Source organism: Molossus molossus, unplaced genomic scaffold (genome assembly GCF_014108415.1).
Source record: "Molossus molossus isolate mMolMol1 unplaced genomic scaffold, mMolMol1.p scaffold_m16_p_5, whole genome shotgun sequence".
Taxonomy (NCBI): domain Eukaryota; kingdom Metazoa; phylum Chordata; class Mammalia; order Chiroptera; family Molossidae; genus Molossus; species Molossus molossus.
The window spans coordinates 59,459,720-59,486,566 of NW_023425388.1; the positions used below are offsets into that span (position 1 = coordinate 59,459,720).

At 38.2% G+C, this 26,847-nt stretch overlaps 1 protein-coding gene and 1 pseudogene across 2 annotated transcripts in view; both read right to left on the reverse strand.

Annotated features, from left to right (window-relative positions):
* The window catches only part of PAK2 (p21 (RAC1) activated kinase 2), a 107,228-nt gene that overhangs the window by 13,392 nt on the left and 66,989 nt on the right, over window positions 1–26,847 (reverse strand). For both annotated transcript variants that reach the window (XM_036243932.1, XM_036243931.1), the window contains exons 3-12: window positions 19,865–19,965; window positions 19,364–19,511; window positions 17,689–17,720; window positions 16,402–16,509; window positions 11,009–11,141; window positions 9,834–9,897; window positions 7,795–7,843; window positions 7,184–7,296; window positions 4,886–5,003; window positions 1,854–1,953 (exon numbers count right to left, since the gene is read on the reverse strand). In XM_036243932.1, the coding sequence (XP_036099825.1) occupies window positions 1,854–1,953; window positions 4,886–5,003; window positions 7,184–7,296; window positions 7,795–7,843; window positions 9,834–9,897; window positions 11,009–11,141; window positions 16,402–16,509; window positions 17,689–17,720; window positions 19,364–19,511; window positions 19,865–19,965 (966 nt within the window). The remainder of the gene's footprint in view (window positions 1–1,853; window positions 1,954–4,885; window positions 5,004–7,183; window positions 7,297–7,794; window positions 7,844–9,833; window positions 9,898–11,008; window positions 11,142–16,401; window positions 16,510–17,688; window positions 17,721–19,363; window positions 19,512–19,864; window positions 19,966–26,847) is intronic.
* LOC118617556 lies at window positions 5,316–6,237 on the reverse strand (annotated as a pseudogene).

Consider the following 26,847-nt stretch of genomic DNA (forward strand, 5'->3'; position numbering starts at 1 on the left):
GATGAGGATCTAAAATTTTTTCCTTCCATCCTCTGTTAAATCCATTCTGTTCCATATGTAACTACTGTTACCATTTATGTTTGCCAGCTTTAGACTTTTTGTTATGCATTTACATACAAATAGAATCTACAAACCATTTGCTTCATTCTATCTAATTAAGATAGTTTGTAAACTGTTTTTCTAAAACTATTTTTAGAGGTCTTTCCATATTAATACATTGAACTACCTCATTATTATAACTACACAGCATTAAAGAATATAACAAAAAAACAAAAATTTTTTTTTAAATAATGTAATTTATTTAACCATTCCCATACTGCTAGACATTTAATATATTTTGTTTTTTCCTTACAGTGCTGGAGAGAATATCTTTGTACTTGTGCATGTTTAGTAATTCTATAGGAGTGAATCCTAAAAGAACAACTGTTTGGTCAAATAATACTATTTATAGATAAAATGAGAGCTTATAAGAAACCACATACTGTTCCCAGGACTTTATAAGAATCAGCATATCTAATCTTCATGATAACTCTATTAGACAGGTATATTATTATTATTCTCATTTTATAAATGGGGAAATTTAGGCATATATATTTTTAGATAATTTACCCAAGATTATTCATCTAGTAAGTGAAGAGCCAGGATTAAATATTATCCAAAAACGTCCAATTCAGTTTACATGTGTACTCACCAAAAATGTATGAAACTGTCCATTTTTATAACTTGCCCACTAAGATTAAAATGAATAATTTTATATTTTGACTAACTAATAGAACCTAGACCCCTTTTCTTGTGGATGAATAACTTCTGGAGGGCGTATCATAAGGAGATGTTGAAAAAGTAGCAAAATTCTAGCTGAAGAAAAAGTATTTAGTTTCTCAATCCAAGAAATGCCTTGAGTTTTGTATAGTTGTAGAAATCTCAGCAGAAGTTTTTTTTTTGTTTTTTTTTTTAAATAAGTTCTCAAATCCTATAGAGAGTAGGTTGGAACTCAGACATTATAGCTAGTAGGAAAAAGAACCTGTGATCCCCCAGTTCTCCCAATGACTCTAACCATGTCTGATAAAGAAGATAATTATGAAAAGAGGTTTAATAAGGGTTTCTTCCCTTGTCCTTTCTGAGGTCAGGGTTATACAGCCTTCACATGATTAGGCCACACTGTCAAATTCAATGAAAGCTGAACACCATGACAAAAATCTACCCAAAAGATGGCAGAGACAAATCCAAGTTTATCATTGGAAGATAGCACCAACATTATGACAGTTCTAGGCACTGTTCCTCAGTGTTCTAGATTTTTAATCCTCAGAAGAATTCTTTGAGACAGATACTATTATTTCCCATATCATACAAATGAGAAAATAAACAGAAACAGATTAAGTAACTCATCTAAAATTACTCAGCAAGTACAGCAGATCTGCTATTTAAATACAAGCTGTCCAGCCCTGGCCAGTTTGGCTCAGCGATTAGAGCGTCAGCCCGCAGACCAGAGAGGCCTGGGTTCGGTTCTGGCTAAGGGTACGTACCTCGGTTGCAGTTTGTCCCTGGCCCCGGTTGGGGTCGTGTGGGTGGCAACGACTCCATGTGTCTCTCTCACATGGATGTTTCTCTCTCTCTCTCTTCCTCCCCCTCTCCCTCCCTCTATCTGAAGATAAATGCAAAAATGTCCTTGGGGGAGGATACAAAAATAAACAAACATAAGCTGTCCAGTTGAGAGTCCATATTATTTACCACTATTCTTCCTCCCTCTCCACATATTAAGTCATAAAAATATTAATAGCATGAGGTTTTTACTTAAACAAAAGACAGAAAATTATAATAAACAAATAAGTGTTATTTGTTCATTTGTTACTCACTAAGTTTAACTGATCCTTCCATCCCTAAAAGCACATTGTCACTTTTGATGTCTCTGTGGATCACTTGATTAGCATGTAAAAACTCCAATGCCTGTAAACACTGAACAGAAGGAAAAAAAAACAATTAATGAAATAGTCTCTGAAAAGTCTAAGAAAGGTTCACATATGGTACTTATGGCCTGAGCACTGCTTCCAGTATCCAGCAGAAGACACTGCAATGAAAAGACATTCTTTCATGTGCAGTGATAAATATAAGATACTGTAATTAATTAGATTCCCCCATCTCCCACCCACTCAGCCTTACTTAGAGACAATATTAAATGACATCTTATCTAGTCCTATCGTTCTGTGTCCAATATTTTCATTTATAAAAGTATGGGTGGGTCTATATGATTTCCAGGCCTTTTCAAGTTTAAGTGCCTCAAGGTATACAGTACTTACAAACATGCATAAGGCTCTTTAGAAATCATTTCAACAGTAAAGGATCAACTTGTAATTATTCCCACATGAATCTCAGATACTCAAGTCTAATGAATGTGCCATGAAAAGTGGGTAAGATCCTAGGTGGTTGGTTCTATCTAGCTGTTCATGAATGTGATCGAAGATGTTTTCTTCATTTTGTCTATGGTGGACTTTACATAAAGCTTTATCTACAACCTAGACACCAATGATAAAGGAATAACTTTCTTCTGATGCTAATGTTTCAGAAAGCACTGTGTCCAAAGTGAGGAAAAACTCCCCCCCACTTCCTTAAATACAAGAATGAAACTAGATTTTTAAAATCTGCTTGTCCTTATAATTTTAAATATAAACTGCATAAGTTGTAAACTTGGAAAAAGTTGTGTTTTCATTGCTTACCTCCACCAGAGTAGAACAACAAAAGTCTGTGTGTAATTTTTTTTGTACATAAGTTTTTAAAAAGTAAAAATCTCATTGAAAGTATTATACTATTTTTTTTAAGCCTTACCCAAACACATGCTTTTATTGATTTTAGAGAGAGAGAAAGAAAAAGAGCGAAAGAGACATAGATTCGAGAATGAAACATTGATTGCCTGCCTCCCATATGCACCCATGATTGAGGATCAAACCCGCAACCTTCTGGTGTATGGGATGATGGCTCAAACCACACCAGCCAGGGTGAAATATTGTACTATTTATTCAAGGAAAAAAATAGATAAACTAAGTGTATTACTATATTACATTTACCAAGCATTTAAGCAGATTCTTGAAAAGAACAAATTCCCAGAAAAATACTCATACAAACAGAAACATACTTGTCACAGTGAAAGGAACTCCTAAAATAATTTTTATGTGAGTTATGAAAAACTATTAGAAAAACAAATTAAGTATAAACAGATACATTCTGAAGTTTTTTTGTTTTTTTGTTTATCCTCACCCAAGGACATTTTTCCATTTTTCGTTCAGATAGAGTGGAGGGGGAGGGGGCTGGGGAGAGGGAGAGGGAGAGAGAGAGAGAGAGAAAGAGAAACATCAACATGAAAGAGATACATCGAGTGGTCACCACCCGCATGACCCAACCAGGGCCAGGGACAAACTGCAACCAAGGTATGTGACCTCAGCGGGAACTGAACCCGGGTCTTTCTGGACCGCAGGCTGATGCTCTAACTGCTGAGCCAAACCAGCCAGGGCTACATTCTGAAGTTTTTATCAGCTTGTAAGTAACTAACATTTTTGTTAAGAGATATGTTATTAAACTATCATATTCATTAACAAATTCTGATTTCTTTCCCCACTGAAACCACCAAAGAACCTATGCCCCACCCTCCCAGGTGGAGAACAATCAAATCAGAATTAAAATTTTCAAAGAAGCCCTGGCTGGTGTGGCTCCATTGATTGGAGCATCATCCCTACACTGAACAGTTGCAGGTTCGATTCCTGGTCAGGACATATACCTAGGTTGCAGATTTGATCCCCAGCTGGAGTACATGTGTATGAGGCAACTGATCAATCAATGTTTATCTGGCACATCGATGTCTTTCTCTCTCTCTCTCTCTAAATAACCAATTAAACGTATCCTTGTGTGAGGATTAAAAAAAAATCACTTAAAAAATTTCAAAGAATACATTTTTGAACACCTTAATAAAAGTTGAAAAGGAAAACATCATATGTACTATTCTTACATGAACAAACTTTCTAATTCACTTATTTATCACTATAAAAATGCTGAAAGCCAAACCACAGAAAACATAATGGGCTTAAGAACTTTCACAATTTTGTCCTCTGTGACAATGATTCCTATGATATTCAGAAGTATCACAGTTCATGACACCAAGTAAATCATTAACCTAAGTCTCATCTGTAGAAAAAGGTAGATAGATGAAGGAAAGCTTCTTTTTCAACTTAGGCAATTTGGCAGAACTTATGATTTAAAAGCAAACAGTATGTCTAGTAATTCATTAATACATATCAGGAAACAACCAGTTTCTTCACTTTCAATGAGATTAATAAGGCAGAAGCAGATACATTACACTTAATGGTGAACATGTGTCCTGCTTTACCTGAAGGAGTGCTGGTTTCCACTACTGTTGAGTGGTATATTTTTTTTAATTGATTTTTAGAGAGAGGAAGGAAGAGAAATATAGATTTGAGTGAGAAACACTGATCAACCACCTCTCACACGTGCCCAGACCAGTAATTGAAACCACCACCTTTCAGTGCATGGGGTAATACTTCAACCAACTGAGCCACTTGGCCAGGGCGACTGGTGTATTTTTAATGGCTCCTGCTTTTACTCTCAAAGCATCCTGTTTGGATAATTCATTTTAATGATCACCCCACTAAAATTCACCTGTGAGTTGTGCTCTTCAAAGGTCCATGCTTCATTCCAGAATTGTCTTACACATAAAGAGCTAAAACTCTGATATAGGATGAAATGGTATGGAGAAAATTTGCAGAGAATGTGCAGAGAAAGTTTCTCACACAATAAAATATATCTGTGCAAAAATACTTTGTTTTTTCACCTTCTACTCACCACACATCACCATAACTTATCAAAATAGGAGCAAACTCACCTCTCTGCATACAGCAGCAATCTGTGCTTCATCCATGCAGGTTTCTGTTACAACATCAGTAAGTGACCCCCCAGCAAGGTATTCCATTACTACAAACAATTCATCTCCCACTAGGTAACTAAAAAAAAAACACACAAATACACTCATATTTTTTACTTTTTCTAAACACATAGCACTCTTATGTTGAAAAATTCAGTTTAGGCACCCTCATAACAAAACTAGAAAGCTAGTAGCTTTGAGAGCTAGGACGACAACTGAAAAGCTACTATATAAAAGCACAGAAAAATGACTGAGGGTCATTATGATTTTCCTGAATCACTTTAATTTTTTTTTTCTTTATTGATTTTAGAAAGGGAGGACAGGAGAGGGAGAGAGATAGAAACATTGATGAGAGGGAACATCAACTGGTCGCCTCCTGCATGACCCACTGGGAATTTGGCCCACAACCTAGGCATGTCCCCACAGGGAATCAAACCAGCGACCTCTTGGTGTATGGGTCCATGCTCAATTACTGAGCTACATCGGCTGGGCTCTTGAGTCACTTTAAAGTTTGCCCATGATTGTAACTTGACTGCATAGATAGATTTATTCATCCTCTTTTACAGGTGAACAGATAGAAGCTTGGAGAGGTTAAGTAACTCATCTAAGGTTACATAGATAGTAAATGATAGAACCAGAATCTGAAGCCAAGTATAAACTGATTCCAAAGCTTATAACCACACCACACCCCCAGCATCCAAAATCTTTTTAATAATAAGGTAGGATCTGTGGTTAGTTTTTGTAGCCATGGTCGGCCCACTGGCCTCTTGCATGCTCGAACCTCAGGCCCTTGGATTGTACATAGCGTTTGATGTGGCTGTGAGGAGTTCCTGGGGCCTTATCAAAATGCCTGCACACTTCTCAGTGCTTTCAAGGACCAGAAAGCAACATGGTGCCACAGCACTTGGGGGAGTCCAGGGCCATCTGGTCAAAAGTGAGGATCTTGCCCCTGGCCTTGAGGATGCAGCTCAGGGGACGGCTATTTTCACAAAGTGCTCACACCTTCAGTTTGGGTACCTCTTGGATATGCACGTCTTTGGTTATAGTCCCTACAATCACAGCGCTTTTGCCCTCCCTGCCAGGAAGCTTCATCTTCTGGATCATCCAGGAAAGGGACAAAGATGGCCGGTTGGTGTGACTCATGAACAACCTTTCTGCACCACTTGGTTCAAGTTGGTGTTGGTTCTTCTAGCCAGAAACCTCTCTGGCTTGACCAACAGCCTTAGGCAGATGTTCTGGCTGTTGGGCTCCTTGCACCAAACCTCTCGGTCGTTGTTGCGGCGGATGTTGACTCCATGATGGTGCCTTCTGCTTCACCAGGTTCAGAAAACTTATGGTTTTTAACCACCATGACTTAAAATACTATATTAAAATATATCTGGAAAATTTATTTCTATGAATGTGGCTCCCATTACTAGGGCTAAAGTCTAAAAATGGGTCATCAAAACAAATTTAAATATGAAAATAAAAAAATCAGCCCTGGCCAGTTTGGCTGGAGGTTAGAGCGTTGGCCTGTGGTCCTGAGAGACCTGGGTTCGGTTCCCGCTAAGGGCACGTACATCGGTTGCAGTTTGTCCCCGGCCCTGGCTGGGTTGTGTGCGTGGCAACCACTCGATGTGTCCTTTTCACGTCGATGTTTCTCTCTCTCTCTCTCTCCCTCCCACTCTATCTGGACAAAAAAAAAGGAAAAATGTCCTCGAGTAAGGATAAAAAAAAAAAAAAGAAAGAAAATCACCTATATTCCTCTATCTCCGATACAATCATTATTATAATTTTCACTAGTTTTCTATTACTCTTTCATTCACATATATATAACTACTTTTTAAAAACATACAATAGTTGTAAGATTTTTTTAAAACATCAATTCCTGAATTAAATGAGGTTTTGATAGACATACTATTTGCTCATGAAGGCATATGAAATAAAAATTTATCTAAAAACTGTGTGGCCTGTCACCTGTTAGTCAAGATATGAATCACCTTCCCTTATGTTTCTGCTTATGAACATTTGTAATTAATTTGAGCATCAACAGCAATGTCCTTTATTTAACTGCCTCTCTCACTTGCCAAATGACATCTATGTAGAAAAAGGACCTGTTAAACTGCAATGTGCTATTTTTACCTCTCCTTCCTCTTTCAAGCTTACATTTTAGCACTGACATTCTACTGCGGTGTAACTAAAGTGGCTACTACCCCCCAAAACCATGAGATTTAAAATCTCTACATTTTTGTCCCAGTGCTTAAAAATATTCATGTTTACCTGTCCAAGAAGTTAACTATGTTGGGATTCTTTAATTCTTTCATCACCAGAATCTCATTAATGATCAATTCCTTCTTTGGCTGTTTCTGTAAATTAATCTGTTTGATAGCAACCTATGATAAAAACAGAATTAAAAAATAACGAGAACAAGTTTCTTAATTCTCATACAAAATTACAAATACCAATCAATTAATAATTTAATTTATCATATATATTATATAATGAAATGATAATTTACTAATAGGCAGTACTTTTATTTCCACACTGCCTATGCACAATGCTTTGTAATACATAGAGCCCAAATATTCTTAGATTTCTCTGGAAGCTGATTAACCAACCCAAGGTCAGCCCAGTGCCAGGAATGAATTCATTTTTTTACTCCAAGTTGGGAAAATTATTTTTTAAATATTTGCTTACTTATGAAACAAGGCATTATTTTTTTCTTTTTTCCCGTTAATAAGTGCTATAAAATTTTGTAGAATAGAAAATAACATAATTTCTTCCAACATATTCAATTGAAAAAGAGATTCGTATTGATTATTCACAGGTTTATCTACTTTCCTCCTATACTAAAAGTTAATGGTAAAACCCAGAAAATGAAAAGTACCTACCTCCTGTCCCAATGCCACATCAGTAGCAGTAAAAACTGTACCAGAAGCCCTGGGGGGGGAAAGACACAACCAGATTTAAGGTTTCTAAATCACTACCATTTATAACATCCAAAGACTTTCTACTTAGAACACCTAAAAAAGAATTAAACATTTAAGACTTAACATCTTTAACAAGAGTAAAAACAAAATCAACAGGGGAAAAATAAGAAAAGAGGCAATCTCTGTGGCCAAAATTTATGTTAGATATTTGACACAAATGTCATACCTACAAAAATGTAGGAAAAAGATAAAGAAAGGAAAGGATGAAAACAACATATACTCATAGATCTACTTCCCATCTTAAAATCAAAGTACTACAAATAAATCTAAAGGTTCTTTTGTGCCCTTTCCAAAAGCATTCTCCTTCCTCCCAAAAGTAATCTGTACTTGGTGTTCATTTAGTATCTGATGCATCAGTTTCATGGAGTTCTTTTTTGTTTTACTTTTTTTTTGGTATGGGCCCCTAGCGGGAACCGAACCCAGGACTCTCTGGTCTGCAGGCCGATCCAGGCAGTTCTTTATACTTTATCTACAAAGGACTTTGACATGTATCTCTACAGAATATATTTAACATAATTTTTAAACTTCATATAAATACTTTCACTTCATGTATTTTTTCTGCAATTTTCTTTTTTTTTCTTTAAAAAGCATCCATGTGAGAGGTACACATTGATTGGTTGCCTCCCTACAATCCAGGTATGTGCCACTGACCAGGAATCGAACTCAAGACTCTTTAGTGAGCAAACCTATGCTCTATACACTGAGCCACACCAGTCTGGGCTGCAATTTTCTATTCTAATTCACTGGATTTGGGATGGTCATCCATATGCATAGATGTTATTCTTTCTTTTTTTCCCCCCTTGCTTTTTGTTAGATATGATTCTTGATCATTCAGTTATTTTATTACATATATTATTCAATATATTACAATGTATCCATTATCATGCTTAAGAATGTTAAGATAATTCTCAAATTTCTGTTATTAAAATAAGTGCTGAAAAATAAAATAAAATAAAACCAGTGCTGCAATTAAATTTAGTTTTAAAAAAAAAATTCAAGCCTGCACTGGTGAGGCTCAGTGGATTGAGCGTCACCTCGTGGACTGAGAGGTCCGAGGATGATTCCTGGTTGGGGCACATGACTGGGTTGTGGGCTCGATCTTCAGTGGGGCTGTGTGCAGGAGTCAGACCATGGATATTTCTCTCTCACATCGATGTTCCTCTCTCTCTCTCCCTTCCTCTCTCTCTAAAAAAAAAAACAAACCAGTGAAAACATTTTTTTTGGTAAAGAAAGAAATTCATAAGGAAACTTTAAAAAATAACAAGCTCTCTGAATTCACAGAACATTTTCCAGAGATTAATAACATTAATAATTCCAGATGGCCATCTCTTCAACAGAAAATGAGTTTAGTTAATATAGTTTAAAAATACAAACTATTGGACAAAATCAGAAGTTCAGTAGACACAAAAATAAATATTCAATGGATGTAATTAAAATGTATGTTTTTACTGCCTATAATCTTGTAGTAAATGTTCTTATAGTCTTTTAAATATATTTGATGGGCAATTTTACCACCCATCTAATCTCTTACCACCAATGGGAAATACCATTGAAGAAGAAACAATGTATAGTCGTGCCCTGGTCAGGTGGTTCAGTTAGTTAGAACGTTGTCCCAATATGCCAAAATTGTGGATTTGATCCCAGGTCAGGTACCATACAAGAATCAACCAATGCATAAATAAGCGTAACAAAAAATTGATGTTTGTGTTTCTCTCTTCCCCTTTCTCTAAAATTATTTTAAAAAAGAAAAGAAACAATGTCGCCGTTGCTAAGTAGTAGAGTGTTTAAATAGCATCTAGAAATAAATGCATTATTTATACAAATCTAAGGACACCACTCATAGAATACTGTAAGTGCTCAATGTCAGCAGGCAAAAGAGATACCGTGCTGTATACCTAGTAAGTACTGAATATTGTGTTAATGCAGTCACAAATACTTACCCTTGCCCAATTTTTTCATATCTTGTATATTTTTTCTTAGGGTCACCTATGCTCACAATAGTTCCTATTTTAAACAAAAACAACAAAAAGTTATAAGGTCAATAAAGCATTTTTTAAATTGTAAATTAAATCTGTTATCATTAGTCCTTTAATAAACTCAACTGATTATAGAATAGTGATTTTCAAACATAACACTGTCACAAAAACACTGAATGTTTCAAACATAAAACACTAAAGAAACTTAAATATGTAAATAATATCCAAATGAATAACCCTAAGTGGCTTTTCTGACTCTTCCCATATATCTTTGATCTTACAATAATATTTAGAAAACCACTTATTACTGTAAAAACTACTCGAATATGAACGAATCACACATCTGTTTTAGGAACATTCACAATGTCACAACTAAGAAACAGGTTTTTAAAACTAGGCTGTTGGACATAAAACTGTAACTTATATTCTTATTACTAGTAAGTAAAAACATGAGAAAATCACAATTAATTTTTATTTGCTCAAGGTAAAAGGAGACAGAAGCACAGCAAGGAAACTCACACAATACTCCAATTTTATATAGGTACCCAACCTCAAGTCTACAACCACTATAATTATAGTACTTTTTCCTTGATCCCTCCATGTAGATGTTTTTTATAACTATAGTTGCTGCAGACTTGTAGATCAGACATTAATGTTACCTTCTCCCTGGTACTATGCAAATTATTTCCAATGCTTGATCTAGGCCAATTATGGTTGACGGATGAAAAAAAAAACACATTTTATGCCTACAAATACATCCATTCAGGAAGGTTATTGTATTTAATTACTTATAGTCATTTTGTATTCTCGTACTAAGAAGGTATAAGTATGCATACATACAGACAAACCTCCTTTGATAGTTTGATAGATTCCAACTATGACCCTTTGGGAAAAGTGTTGCTCCCCAAGGTACTGACTATTGCAGAGTGGTTGCTCACTAGTCAACACATAATAACAAATAAGCAAAGAAGAGTATTTTAGGAGCTTCACCAGATTGTAATTGAAATTACTGCTCCTAGAAAACAATTTATTCTTTATGCCTGAAGCCAAAATAGTGGGTATAAATTAAAATCCATCTGGGACAAATGTTTCAAGAGCTGTTAACAATTTAAGAATAAAGTAAAATGTGGGAAACATACTTAATTTTTCCATAATCTCTTCATCTGTCATTTTGGTCTTCTTTTTCTGTTTGTCAGAAGTCTTGGCACCACTATCAACATTAGAATCGCCAACTGGTGCAGGAATAGGGTCAATTACAGACCGTGTATAAATCTGTGGAGAAACAGTTAATTACTAAGATTTGAAGAAAAACATTTTTAGGTATTTTTCCTGATACACTATTCAGTTCTTCGAGTTTTTCACCAAAACTAAGTTGTCTCCAGTGTTCTAAAGACTGAGAATAGTATTTTCCGACCTGTCTTATAAAAGACTTGTAACTAAGAATAATAAATGTGAAACATGAGGCTTCCGGTCAAGATGGCGGGTAGGTAAAACGCGGTATCGCGTCCTCCCACAACCACATCAAAGTTACAACTAAACTACAGAATAGCCAACATTCAGAACCGCCTGAAATCAAGCTGAATGGAAGTCCTACAACTACGGAATTAAAGCAGCAGCCACATCAAGACTGGTAGGAGGGGCGGAGGCGCAAGGGGCTGGTCCCACACCCACGTGTGGCAGATAAAAATCAGGACACCTCAGCTGGGAGGGTCCTCCCTGAGGACTGAGGGGTCTCCATCCGACACCAGACGTCCTGCTCAGGGTTCCAGTGCCAGGAAGAGAAGTCCCCATAACTTCTGGCTGGAAAACCAGCGGGAACTGAGGCTCAGGGAAGCTGAAGCGGCTGGAGCCCCAGGCAGCTCCTCTTAAAGGGCCCGCACACGGACTTGTCAAACTCATTCCCTCTCAGCTTGGAGGGGAGGCAGCTCGAGGGGCACCAGAGACATACAGGGAAGAACTGAGCTGTCCAGCAATGGAGGCAGGGCTGGAGAGGGGGCTTTCTGTCAGAGGCCTTTATTCCTTTGGTGAACCCTGCCCTGGGGCGGCAGACAGTCGCCATACCTGGCACTCCAGCAACCTGGCTCACACTGGTAGCCCCGCCCTGGTGATTCCCTGAGGCCCTGCCCCACCCAACTTTTGGGCCCACCCAAGCTGTTGCCAGTTGCTTAACCATAGGATTGGCCTGTCTTGGATCCTACTTCAGGTTTTTCCTAAATTCTTTCAAACAAGCAGCATCTGGTCTCAGATAGCCCCATACCTCTCGTTAAGTAATACATAGAAACAAACACAGGGAGGCAGCCAAAATGAGGAGACAAAGAAACAGGTCCCAAATGAAAGAACAGAACAAAACCCCAAGAAAAGAACTAAGCGAAATGGAGATAAGCAACCTAACAGATGCTGAGTTCAAAATACTGCTTATAAGGATGCTCAATGAACTTAGTGAGAACCTCAGTGAACTTAGTGAGGGTCTCAATAGCATAAAAGAGGACCAGTCAGAAATGATGGATGCACAGTCAGAAATGAAGGAGGCACTAACTGATATAAAGAATAATTTACACAGCTTCAATAGTAGAGTACGTAAATCCAAGAAGCAAACCATCAATTTGGAATAAAAGAAAGCAAAAAATGCCCAATCAGAACAGCAAAAAGAAAAAAGAATCCAAAAAAATGAGGATAGTGTAAGGAGCCTCTGGGACAACTTCAAGCGTGCCAACATTCGCATCTTGGGGGTGCCAGAAGGAGAAGAGAGAGAACAAGAAATCGAAAACCTGTTTGAAACAATAATGACAGAAAACTTTCCTAACTTGGTGAAGGAAACAGACATACAAGTCCAGGAAGCACAGACAGTACCAAACAAGATGAACCCCAAGAGGCCCACACCAAGACACATCATCATCAAAATGCAAAAGGTTCAAGACAAAGAGAGAATCTTAAAAGCAGCAAGAGAAAAGCAGTTAGTTACCTACAAGGGAGTTCCCATAAGGCTGTCAACTGATTTCTCAAAAGAAACTTTGCAGGCCAGAAGGGAGTGGCGAGAAATACTCAGAGTGATGAAAAGTTAAGAACCGACAACCAAGATTACCCTATCCTGCAAAGCTGTCATTTAGAATCGATGGCCATATAAAGAGTTTTCCAGACAAGAAAAAGTTAAAGGAGTTCATCACCACCAAACCGTTATTATATGAAATGATGAAGGGTCTTTTTGAAGAAAAAGATAAAATATATGAACAAACAAAATGGCAATGAATACATATCTATCGACAATGGAATCTACAAACAAAATGAACAGGCAGAACAGAAACATTCTCATAGATACAGAGAACATTTTGTTGATTGCCAGATGGGAGGGTTGGGGGAATGGATGAAAAGGTGAAGGGATTAAGAAGTACAAATTCATTGCTAGTCTGACAAACCTCAAAGGGAAAGGAGTTGGGGGGTGGGAAGAAATAAACCAAAGAACTTAAATCCATAACCAATGGACACAGACAATAGTGTGGGAAAAGGCAGTAGGGGGGCGGGAATGGGGAAGAGGGGGTCAATGAGGGAAAATTGAGGAACATCTGTAATACATTCAACAATAAAGATTTAAAAAATAAATAAATAAATAAAAGTATGTTAAAAGAAAATGTGAGACATTTTTCTCTGGCACATCATGTTTATCTTTTATTTTATTTTTATTTTTTGTTAATTCTCACCCAAGAATATTTTTTCCACTGATTTTTTTGTTTTGTTTTCAAAGAGAGAGTGGAAAGGGCTTTGGCCAATGTTGCTCAGTGGTTGAGCATCAACCCATGTCCCAAGAGTTCGCTGGTTTGATTCTTGATGAGGGCACATGCCCAGGTTGTGGGCCCAATCCCCCGTGTGGGGCATGCAGGAGGTGGCCAATCAATGTTCTCTCTCATCGATGTTTCTCTCTCTCTCTCTAAAATCAATAAAGAGCCCTGGCTGGTTTTCTCAGTGGTTAGAACATGGCCCACGGACCAATGAGACCCCAGTTCAATTCTGACCAAGGGAATGTACCTTGGTTGCAGTTTGTCCCCGGCCCTGGTTGCAACCAGCCGATGTCTCTCTCTCACACCAATGTTTCTCTCTCCCTCCTACTCTATTTAAAGATAAATGGAAAAATATCCTCGGGTGAGGATTAAAAACAAGTAAAGTATATAAAATCAATAAAGTAAAAAAAAGAAAGAGAGTCTCAGATTGAATTCCAGTCAAGGGCACATGCCTCGGTTGAGGTTTGGTCCCCGGCCCCGGTCGAGGTCAAGCAGGAGGCAACCAGTCGATGTGTCTCTCTCACAGGGATGTTTCTCTTTTGCTCTCTTTCCACCTCCCTCTCACCTCCCTGTCTGAAAATAAGTGGAAAAATATTCTTGGGTGAGAATTTAGAAGGAAAAAAGAGAGAGTGGAAAGGAGAGAGGAAGGGAGAGAGAGGAAAATAGCGATGTAGAGACACACTGATTGACTGATTCCTGCACAACACCAACTCAGATAAGCGGCCCCTGACCTGGAATCGAATCTGTGACCCCTTGGTCTGCAGGCCAATGCTCTAACTGCTAGACCAAACCAGCCAGGGCATCATGTCTACCTTTTAAATCTTTCTAGCAAAAGACTAGATCTTTGCATGAAATTTATATGTAACCAGATCTAAAATATGCTAGTAATGAAGTAAAAAGAAGTTTAAAATCATGTTTTAAAAGAGAAATAAAGAGCCCTGGCCAGTTTGGCTCAGCGGTTAGAGCGTCGGCCTGCGGTCCGGAGAGACCCAGGTTCTGTTCCCGCTAAGGGCATGTACTTCGGTTGCAGTTTGTCCCCGGCCCTGGTTGGTCGTGCGGGTGGCAGCCGCTCGATGTGTCCCTTCATGTCGATGTTTTTCTCTCTCTCTCTCTCCTTCCTCTCTCTCCCTCCCACTCTATCTGTACAAAAAATGGAAAAATGTCCTCGGGTGAGGATAAAAAAAAAAAAGAGAGAGAAATAAAGAGTAAAAAAATGTAAACCTTGATGTTAAAATAACTATTAATTTCCCCTAAATTTTTGCACAAATATGACTCCTACCATTTCATTTCCAACAGCCAGTTCTTAGATATAAAGAAAATAGAGCCCTCTATCAATAGATCAAGATGCAATGGAAGGCCTCAGAGCTTTTTACCTGCCGAGCGTATCACTAGTCCCTCAGGCCACTGAACAGCACCATCCCCTACATTACTTGTATTAGTACAGGGAGATGGGCAAGACTCTGTCTATCTCTATCTAAGGTCATAATTGTTAAAATTATCTTACATATGGTCAGAAATTTACTCTTAGCAGCCCCTTGAATGACATCAAGGCTTTGAGACAAATGTAAAAGGGGAGATAAAATACATAATTTGGGTAAGAAGAGTTACCTGCATTGAGATAAAAAGCCAGAGAAACAGACGAATTCTCTGGAACAGCAAGTGTAATATAAAAAAACAGCTCAGCCGATGTGGCTCAGTGGATTGAGTGTCGTCCCAAAAACTGAGGGGTCCCAGTTCGATTCCCAGTCAGGGAAGATGTCCAGGTTTCAATTCTGAGTAGGGAACGTGCAGGAGGCATCCCGTCTATGTTTCTATCTCTCTCTCCCTTCTTCTCTCTCTAAAAAAGTCAATAAAAACATAAAAAAAAGAAAGAAAACAATGAGAAGTGGGGAGGGGGGCTGCAGGGCTGAGTGAAAAAGGTGAAGGGATTAAGCAAAACAAAACAAAAAAATCCTCAAAACACAGACAACAATATGGTGATTACCAGAGGGAAAGGAGAATGGGGGAAGGTAGAAGGTGGTAAAGGGGGAGAAAAATGGTGATGGAAGGAGACTTGACTTGTGGTGGTGAACACACAATACAATATATAGATGATTTATTACAGAATTGTACACCTGAAATTATATCATTTTATTAACTAATGTCACTCCTATAAATGCAATAAAAAAGAAAAAAATGAGAAGTATTTGTAATTTAACTTTTTTTTAAATCCTCACTTTTTCATTTATCTTCAGATAGAGTGGAAGGGAGGAAGGAAGGGGGGAAGAGAGAGAGAGAGAGAGATCGACGTGAGAGAGACACATCAACTGGCTGCCTCCAGCTCGATGCCGACCAGGGCCGGGGGACCCAACCACAACTGAGGTACATGTCCTAGACAGGAACCGAATCAATGACTCTTCGGTATGCAGGCTGACGCTCTAACCGCCGAGCCAAACTGGCCAGGGCTATATTTTAAAAGAAGCCATTTGATTTTTTTTTCTTTATTGATTTTAGGAGAGAGAGAGAAACATCAATTGGCACGGCCTGCATGCCCCTCACTAGCGATTGGGCCCACAACCCCGGTATGTGCCCTGACCAGGAACCAAACCAGTGACCTCTTGGTGCATGGGTCATCGCTCACCCACGGAGGCACACCGGCCCGGCAAGGCCATTTGATTTTAATTTTCAAAAAAACTGTTTTGAAATAGTTTAAGCGTGAGGGCTTTTTAAAACACATATGCACAGATACAAACAGCCCAATTCACTGATAAGACACTCACTGATTTTGTATGATCTGGTCGTGGGGCAATAACAGGAGGAGCAGCCTCTTCATCATCATCATCTTCCTCTGTGACTACTCCTGATGTTTCTGATCCCTTGGTATTCAGCTGTATTTATCAATGAGCAAAGTTAAGAAAGACAAGTCAAATACAATAATACATTAAAATATGATTATCTTGCCCTGGCCCATTTTGCTCCATGGTTAGAGTATCAGCCCGTGGACCAAAGAGTCACGGGTTCGATTCCAGTCAAGGGCATATACCTTGGTTGCAATTTGATCCCCAGCCCTGGATGAGGTCATGCAGGAGGCAACCAATTGATGTGTCTCTCTCACATCATGTTTCTTTCCCTCCCTCCCTCCCCACTGTATCTGAAAATCAATGGGAAAATATCCTTGGGTAAGGATTAAAAAATGACTCTCTCTTTTAACATATTTGAAAAACTATATTTCTTTAATAGCTCATTTCAAAACAGTAAATCCTCACTTACTCTAATCACTTAAAAAGTGAAGACAATTCTGTAAGTAAAGTAAGTTTATTAAATAAATATATATGATAAATATCAAGTATTCTTAAGAGAAAACTTATGCCCTTGAAATAGAGAATTTTATACCCTTTTAAAAAAACCCTAAAAGTAAATAATCACTTTATTTGTTAAGAACAAAAACAAAATCCTCTAGGCTTTGTGTAAGTCAGTCATTTAATACACTGTAAAAAATGGCGGATAATGAAGCAAAAGAGGAAGGTATTAATCTTTATACAGAGATTATTATATTCCAGGTGTGTGCTAGGTAAGTACTTTACATGTTACCCCATTTAATCTTCAAATAATTCCAGGAGACTGTTTCCTTCTAATTTAGCAATTAAAAATAAAACAGTGACTTTGCAAGAGGTAACTGTGCTTACTGATAACTTAGAGTTTCAGTCAACTCTGAAGACTGACAAGCTTCTCTGTTATTAAGTATGCTTCCATACTCTATGTTCAGTAGAACGGTGCCAGAGGAAAAGGCTAGCAAGTTCTTTGTATTCATGTTTATATAAGGGAATATTACCAAAAGTAGCTAAACTGCTGTAGAGCATAGTACGTTTTAGTCACTTTGAGTATATCAAGCATAGTCTATTTGCTTAACATGGCTTCCTCAACAAATCAAGTGGCTAGTTAAAACATATATTAAGTATTTATTTCTGATGACTGTAATTTATTTTAGAAAGCAAAGTAAAAACTGAAATTTGTTTTGGGTAACTTAAATTAGAACAAGAGCTATAAGAAATAACATATTAACTCACTGCTGGTGTTCCAGAAGCGAAGCCATCTTTCTCTAAGTATGAAACAGAAAATGCTAAGTTAATAACTGCAAAAATAAAATGTCTAAAAAAAAAAAAATAATAGAAAGCAAATCAAGTAAAATGCTTACACAGATTTTAAGTTGAATTAAGTCTTGAGAAGAATGACAATATCAATATTCAAACAATTTATATAAAACCGAGTCAACAAAGCTTCAATCTTAATGTAAATTTACTAAAATCATTGAATTGTATACTTCAAATGGGTGAATTTTATAGCATGTAAATTATACCTTAATAAAATTACTAAAAACTATACCTGCCAATCTGTATTTATTAAACAAAACAGAAGTTTATTCACAATAATACTTTCTCCAGAAAGTTGCTTACTGAAAAACTTAAAGCAATCATGCAGACAACGTATGCAAAGGACAATTCCTGACATAAATTGTGATCAGTATGAAAGCAAATCCCTGAAGGCAAAATCAGTTCATAAAGACCAAATGTTAAAATACTCATTCTGGCTCTGGCAGGTGTGGTGTCATTCAAAAAGTTGCTGGTTCAATTTCTGGTCAGGGCACATGCCCTGGTTTCGGGCTCCACCCCCAGTAGGGGGAGTGCAGGAGGCAGCTAATAGATGTTTCTCTCCCCCTCCCCTTTCCTGTGTCTGTAAAATCAATAAAAACATATTTTAAAAAAACTCATTCTGGAGTTTAAAAGAATAAGTTGTGTTTTGTTTTACTTATATGAAATACACCATTTTCTGGTCAAACACTGATTTTAAAAAAAAGATTACTAATTTATACAGATTTACTGGTTGACAGAAAAGTTCTTGGGACAAGTACAACCTTTTGCTAAGAATGTACTAGACTAAGTCAAAATAATTTGCCAAGTGGTCTCTATTTCTCTGATGATACAATCAAATTAAGTAAAATTGTCAGTTTCAGAAGAAAATCTGGAAGATGGAGGCCTAGATAAATACAGTATCCTCCTCCTCCTACAATCACATCAAAATTACAACTAAACTATAGAACAATCAGCATTCAGACCACCTGAAGTCAAACTGAATCAAAGTCCTACAACTATGAAATTAAAGAAGTCACATCGAGACTGGTAAGAGGGGCAGAGGAGCTGATAAGCTGGTACCACACCCACCTGTGGCCGATAAAAATCAGGAGGCTACCTCAACTGTGAAGGTCCTCCCTGAGGAGTGAGGGGTCCCCCATCCCACACCAGGGGGAGGTGGGGGGTGGGAAGAGATAAACCACAGAACTTATATGCATGTATGCATAACCAATGGACATGGAAAACAAAGCTGGGGATGGGGCAGGGGGGGATAGGGAGGAGGGTACCAATGGGGTAAAAAAGGAGAAACATCTGTAACAAAAATAAAATTAAAAAAATAAATTAAAAAAAAAAGAAGTAAAGAGAAAAAAACAAACAAAAGGCCAAAACATCCACTTTTGTGAAAACTAAGAGATTAATATACTCCCCAGACTCTAAATTATGCATAAGAGCTACTCTAATCAGTTTATTAAAGGTAGATCTATGCAAGGGAATAAAACAGAGACAAAAACCATAGCTTATTTCTTTTTTTTTCTCTAGAAGCAATCTATTTATCTAGAATAGCTTTACAACTCTGCAATCTCATTTGAATTACAACTGATCGATGTCTTACCTGGAGGAGTAAAGCTCAGATACTTCTGTTTCACTGTGTTGGAGTCATAGAACTTTAAGACATCCAGCACAGCCTGAGGATTCTTCTTTTGCTCTAGTTTGGTGATATTGGAAGTCTGTAACAATCGAGCCCACTGTTCTGGCATGCCCTGAAAATAAGACAGTCAGAAATCAGTTGTTTTGAGTTGCTCTAATAAAATCAATTTCCACAGGTGAATGATGAAATACATAAATCAATCTACACAACTACAGGTTTGACTAAATTCTAAAAGTTCTAGTTTTCTAAAGATGTGTTTATCTAAATCTATTTTGCAATAACTGTAATTAATAGTCCCAGCTCCCTAGGAACAAAATACATCTATCCACAAACACTTTCAGAAGAAAAGAAAAGCACTAAGGATTCACAGTTAATATGTGGATAGGAAAGTTAACTTCAAACTTACTACTGAATGGAAAAGCTTAAGTGATGATATAAAAATGAGTCCCAACTAGGTAAACTTACAGTGAACTCTCCAGTAACAGCATCAAAGCCAACATGGATGGTGTGCTCAAAATCTGATGGAGGAGAAATTTCTGGCCGTTCCTTCTCTTTCTTCCTACTTCCTAAAGGGCGTTTAAAAAAAAAAAAAAAAATCAGCCTATTTAAACAAAATAAATAAAGGTACTCAAAATCATGTTTATATTTTTCCTAAAACATATTAGGAACAGAATTATTCTAGAAAAGAGATTTCCCCTAAAGAAAATGACAGATAGAAAACTGATAAAGGAAGTACAGTAACTAATCCTGTCATCAATCTGGGGTGAGGAAAACCAGACAGTGTCCAGATTAAAGAGGCCTGATAGCCCGGTCGGTGTGGCTTGGTGGTTGAGCACTGATCCATGCACCAAGAGGTTGCTAGTTCAATTCCTGGTCAGGGCACATGCCCAGGTTGTGGGCCAAATCCCCAGTGGGGGGCGTGCAGGAGGCAGCCAATCCATGTTCTCTCTCATTGATGTTTCTATCTCTCTCTTCCTCTCCCTTCCTCTCTCTCTAAAATCAATAAAGAAAAAAAAAAAATTAAAATAAATAAATAAAAAATAAAGAGGCCTGATTAAAGGGCCCAAGGCACAGGCCTACATCTTGGCCCTGACCAGGTAACTCAGTTGGTTAGAGCATTGTCCTGATACACCAAGGTTTCAGGTTAGATCCCTGGTCAGGGCACATACAAGAAGCAACCAATGAATACATGGATAAGCGAACAACAAAATCGATGTTTCTCTCTCTCTCTCTCTCTCTAAAATCAATCAATCAATAAAAATTTAAAAATAAGTAAAGGCCTACAATCTCATATACTAACCAATGTGAAAAATGTCAATCAAATCTTATTTCCATTTGGCTATACTCATCCAGAAAGAACAATTTACATTACTATGAAGATGATATATGCTGTATAGACAAAGTAGTTTACAAAGTTCACACCACCTTTTTTGTGCAACTCTAAACTTTCCTTTTTACTGAAGTTAATAACTGCCACATTTTAAAGTTTCCCTGTTTTTCTGTGGTTCCATCAATTATTTTTGCAACGTTTCTACTACACAACTATCAATGTTCTCTGTAAATTCAAACATATCAGTCCCTTTTTTATTTTTACTAGCCACCTTGCTCCCCGATACCTGTTCTTTTTTTTTAATCCTCACACTAGGACATTTTTTCATTTTTTGTTCAGATAGAGTGGGAGGGAGAGAGAGAGAAACATCGACATGAAAGGGACACATCGAGTGGCTGCCTCCCGCACGACCAACCCAGGGCCCAGGACAACCTGCAACCGAGGTACATGCCCCTAGCGAAAACCGAACCCGGGTCTCTCTGGACCGCAGACCAATGCTCTAACTGCTGAGCCAAACCTGCCAGGACCCAGATCCCTGTTCTTATCAGTAATAGTTTATGCCTAGGCTTCTGGTACAGCTGTTGTCCTAGCACCCTCCTTCACCTTTGTCCTGTGCTAGAATCTATTTCTGGATGCTGTGTTTTTCCTCCTCTTAGTTTACCCCTTGGTAATTTTATTTTTTAAAATCTTCACCCAAGGATATTTTTCCATTTATCCTCAGATAGTGGGGGGGACAAAGGGAGAAAGAATGAATCATGGATGTGAGAGAGACACATCGACTGACTGCCACCAGTTGCCTCCTGCACCTCGATCAGGGCCGGAGACCAAACCACAACCAAAGCATGTGCCCTTGACCAGAATCGAACCCACAAGTCTCTGGTCCATGGGCCAACATTCTAACCGCTGAGTCAAAGTGGCCAGGATACTCTTTGGTAATTTTATTTTTTTTTTAATCCTTACCTGAGGTATGTGCCCTTAGTGGAAACCAAACTGGGGACTCTCTGGTCCACGGGCTGATGCTCTAACCGCTGAGCCAAACTGGCCAAGGCTCCTTGGTAATTTTTTACTATAAATACATTTAAGTTGAAAATGTTTTTCACCTCAAGATTTCTTCTACTTTCTAGTGTTGCCATTTAGGTCAATGCCACTCTGAACTACTTTTAGGTCTATTTCTGGATGCTCAAATTTATTGCAACGCTCTATCTTTTTGCCAATGCCAGACTGCCTTGATTACTGAAGTTTTAAAATAAGCAAACTACATAATATAAACCTTGTAACTTTTTTTTTCAAAGCTGTTTGGCTAGGTCCTTTGCATTTCCATGTGAATATTAGAATGAGATCGACAATTTTATAAAAAAGTCTGCTAGGATTTTTATTGGGATGACATTGCATCTAACAATTTAGAGATAACTGATCTCTTTAAAATATGGAGTCTTGCCCTGGCCAGTTTGGCTCAGCAGTTAGAGCGTCGGCCTGCGGTTCAGAGACCCGGGTTCGGTTCCCGCTAAGGGCACGTACCTCGGTTGCATTTGTCCCCAGTCCTGGAAGGTCGTGCAGGTGGAGGCCACTCGATGTGTCCCTTTCACATTGATGTTTTTCTCTCTCTCCCTCCCACTCTGTCTGAACAAAAAATGGAAAAATGTCCTCGGGTGAGGATAAAAAAAAAAATATATATATATATATATATATATATATGGAGTTTTCTAATCCATGAAAACAGTAAGTTTTTCCATTTATTTAGTTATTTAATTATTTCTCAGCAATGTTTTATAGGTATCAGTATATAGATATGTCACTGCTTTTGTCAGATTTCTGCTTCAGTATGTCAAAATTTCTACTGCAATGGTACAGCTTTTTAAATTTTGATTTTCAATTGTTCATCGATGGCATATGGAAACACAACTGATTTTTTTTTTTTTTAAAACTAGGTTTTATTTATTTATTTATTTATTTATGTTTTTGGTACGTGCCCCTAGAGGGAACCAAACCCAGGACTCTCTGGTCCGCAGGCCGACGCTCCAACCGCTAAGCCAAACCGGCCAGGGCCACAATTGATTCTTTTTCTTTTTTTTTTTTTTTATCCTCACCCGAGGACATTTTTCCATTTTTTGTTCAAGTAGAGTGGGAGGGAGAGAAAGGAACAGAGGGAGAGGAGAGAAACATCGATGTGTGTGGCTGCCACCCGCACGACCAACCAGGGCCGGGGACAAACTGCAACGGAGGTACATGCCCTTAGCGGGAACCGAACCCGGGTCTCTCCAGACCGCAGGCCGACGCTCTAACCGCTGAGCCAAACCGGCCAGGGCCCACAATTGATTCTTAATATCAATCTTATATCCTAAAACCTTACTACACCTACTTTTTAATTTCAATAGTATTTTGGTAGGTATCACAGGATTTCCTATAAAGTTTGATACTGCTGTTGGTGAGTAAGGGAAGCTTTACTTCTTCCTTCTCATTCTGGATACCTTTTGTTTCTTCTTCTTATCTTACTGCACTGGCTAGAACCTCTAGTACACTGGTGACAAAGGAAATCTTTCTGATCTTAGGGGGAAAAGTCTTTTTATTCACCATTAAGTCTGAAGCCAATGGTAAGTTTTTTTTATAAGATGACTTTTATTGGGTCAAGGGCATTTTCTTCTATTCTAAGTTTGCTGAAAGCTTTTATCAGAAACACATAGGGATTTTCTTTTTTTTTTGAGAGGGAGAGGGAGAGATGAGAGAAACATTGATCCATTCGTTGCCTCATGCATGCATTCACCGGGTCTGGGGATTGAACCTGCACCCTGGGTTATATTCCTGGACTGGAAATCAAACCTTTGACCTTTCGGTGCATGGGTCAATGTTCAACCAATTGAGCCACAGCAGCTTGGGCTGGATATTGAATTTGGTCAAATGCTTTTTCCGTATCTACTGAGGTGAACACATGGCTAATCTTTTTTGTTGTTAATATAGTGAATTGCACTGATTGATTTCCAAGCCTGCATTCCGAAAATGAAATCCACTTGGCCATAAAGTATTACCCTTTTTTTTTTTAATCCTCACCCGAGGACATTTTTCCATTTTTTTGTTAATATAGACTGGGAGGGAGAGAGAAAGAGAGAGGGAAGCATTGACGTGAAAGGGACACATCGAGTGGCTGCCACCCACATGACCCAGCCAGGGCCCAGGACAAACTGCAACGGAGGTACGTGCCCTTAGCGGGAACCGAACCTGGGTCTCTCTGGACCGCAAGTCGATGCTCTAACCGCTGAGCCAAACCGGCCATTACTCTGTTTATATACTGTTGCATTCTAATGGCTAAAATCTTGCTAAGATTTTGCACTGCACCTTTTTTTAAATATTTTTTTTTGTTTATTGATTTTAGAGAGAGAGGGAGAGAGATAGACACACAATGAGAGAGAAATTGATTGGCTGCCTCCTGCATACCCCCGCACTGGGGATCAGGCCCACAACCTGGGCAAGTGCCCTGACCAGGAATTAAAACCAGCGACCTCTTGGTCAATGCTCAATCACTGAGCCACACCAGCTGGGTGGCATCGCATCTATGTTCATAAGGGATATGGGTATGCAGCTTTCTTATCTTTGGTTGGGGTTATCACAGTAAAGCTCGTGTCATAAAATGAGTTGAAAGTATTCCTTCCTATTCAATTTTCTGGAAATTTGCATAGAATTGGTGATGTTTTTTCCTTAAAAGTTTTGTAGATTTCACCAGTGGAGCCACCTGGGTGTAATATTTGTGTGTGGGAAGTTTAGTAACTACAAATGAAATATTCCTAAGAAATGTTACTTATTTCTTCTTGTGTGAGCTTTGAAAGAAAATTTTCCACTTCTATGTGTTGAATTCATAATATTACCTTACCTTTCAATATCTGTAAAATCTGTAGGACTGCCACCTCTCTCATTTTCAATGAGTAATTTGGGTCTTTTTTTCCCATCAGTCTGGCTAGAGGTGTATCCATTTTATTGATATTCTTGACAAATCAGCTCTTGGTTTCATTTATTTTTCTGTTTTTTTTTTTTTTTTTCTTCTCTCTCATCTATTTCATTAATCTCCACTTTGACTTTTATTTACCTTTTTCTATTTTCTTGAATTTCATCTGCTCTTTCTTTCAAGTTTGTTTTTATTGCCTTTTTAGAGAGAAAGACAGAAACATTGATGTAAGAGAGAAACATCAATTAATTGGCTGCCTCCTGCACACTCCCTACTGGAGACTGAGCCTGCAACCTGGACATATGCCCTGATTGGGAATCGAACTGGCACTTCTTAGTCCATGGGACAATGGTCAAGTCACTGAGCCACACCGGCCAAGCTTCATCTGCTCTTTCTTTCTGATTTATTAAGATGGCTTAACCAGAGCCATTGCTTTGAAATCTTTTTTTTCTTTTTTAATATGGATGTTTAATAATATGTAATTTTCCTCTAAGCACTGAGTTAGCACTATCAAACAGAACTGTCCTTTTCATTCAGTTTATTATCTTTTCATTTTGGAAAGAGAAAATAACCAAATTTAACACAGACATGAGAGAGTCCAAGACTCCACATGGAAAAGAGGTTCCCTAATGTCTTTTTTAATATCATTTTGATTTCATTTATTTGGAAATGTTTTTATTTACTTTCCAAATATTTCCAGTGATCTTTCTGCTATTGATTTCTATTTTAATTACATTGTGGCTACAGAATACTTTGTGTGATTTTTAAATCCTTCTAAATTTATTAATATTTTAAAATATGGCCCTATAGCCCTGGCCGGTTTGACTCAGCGGTTGGAGTGTCAGCCTGTGGACTAGAGAGTCCCGGGTTCAGTTCCCGCTAAGAGCATGTACCCCAAAAAACAAAAACAAAAAATAAATAAATAAAATAAAATATGGCCCTATAATATGATCTTGGTAAATGTTCCATGTTTACTTAAAAAGAATGTATATTCACTCAGCCAGTGTGGCTCAGAGGACTGAGCATAGTGCCATGGACTGAGAGGTCCCAGTTCAATTCCCGGTCAGGGCACATGCCTGGGTTGTGGGTTCGATGTCCCTCTCTCTCCTTTCCTCCCTCCCTCTAAAAAGAAGAATAAAAATATATTAAAGCTCTGGCTGGTTTGGCTCGGCAGTTAGAGCATCGGCCCACAGACCAGAGAGTCCCAGGTTCGGTTCCCACTAAGGGCTCTTACCTCGGTTGCAGTTTGTCCCAGGGCTCAGTTGGTGTTGTGTGGGAGGCAACCAGCTGATACGTCTCTCACATCAATGTTTCTCCCTCTCTCTTCCTCTCTCTCTCCCTCCCACTCCAGCTGAAGATAAATGCAAAAATGTCCTCGGGTGAGGATTAAAAAGAACCAAAAAGACCTATTTAAAAAAAAGGATGTAGCCCTGGCCGGTTTTGCTCAGCGGTTAGAGCGTTGGCCTGCGGTCCGGAGAGACCCGGGTTCGGTTCCCGCTAGGGGTGCGTACTTCGGTTGCGGTTTGTCCCCGGCCCTGGTTGGTTGTGCAGGTGGCAGCCACTCGATGTGTCCCTTCACGTCGATGTTTCTCTCTCTCTCTCCCTCCCTTCCTCTCTCTCCCTCCCACTCTATCTGTACAAACAAATGGAGAAATGTCCTCGGGTGAGGATAAAAAAAAAAGGATGTACATTCAGCTCTTGCCTGTGTGGATCAGTTGGTTGAGCGCTGATATTTTTCCCTCTCCCTTCCTCTTACTCTGAAAAATCAATAAAAACTCTTATAAAAGAAAAAAGAATGTCTATTTTGTTGATGCAGTGTTCTATAAATGTCAATTGGTCAAACCGCTTGGCATTTTAGCAATTTTCTGTCTACTTGTCCTAATTATTGAGAACAGTACTAGAAGCTCCAATAACAGGATTAGTCTATTTCTACTTAAAATTCGACTCATTTTTGCTTCATGTATTTTGAAACTCTATTATTAATCACATAAATGTTTAGTTATATTATCTCAATGAAATGATCCTATTATCATAAAATAACCTCTTATTCATCCCTTAAATATTTTTTGCTCTAAAATCTGTTTTGTCTGATTTTAACATAACTAGCCCATGTTTCTTTTCACTGTTAGCATGCTTTTTAAATTATTTTATTTTAACCTACTTATGGCTTGCTATATATATATA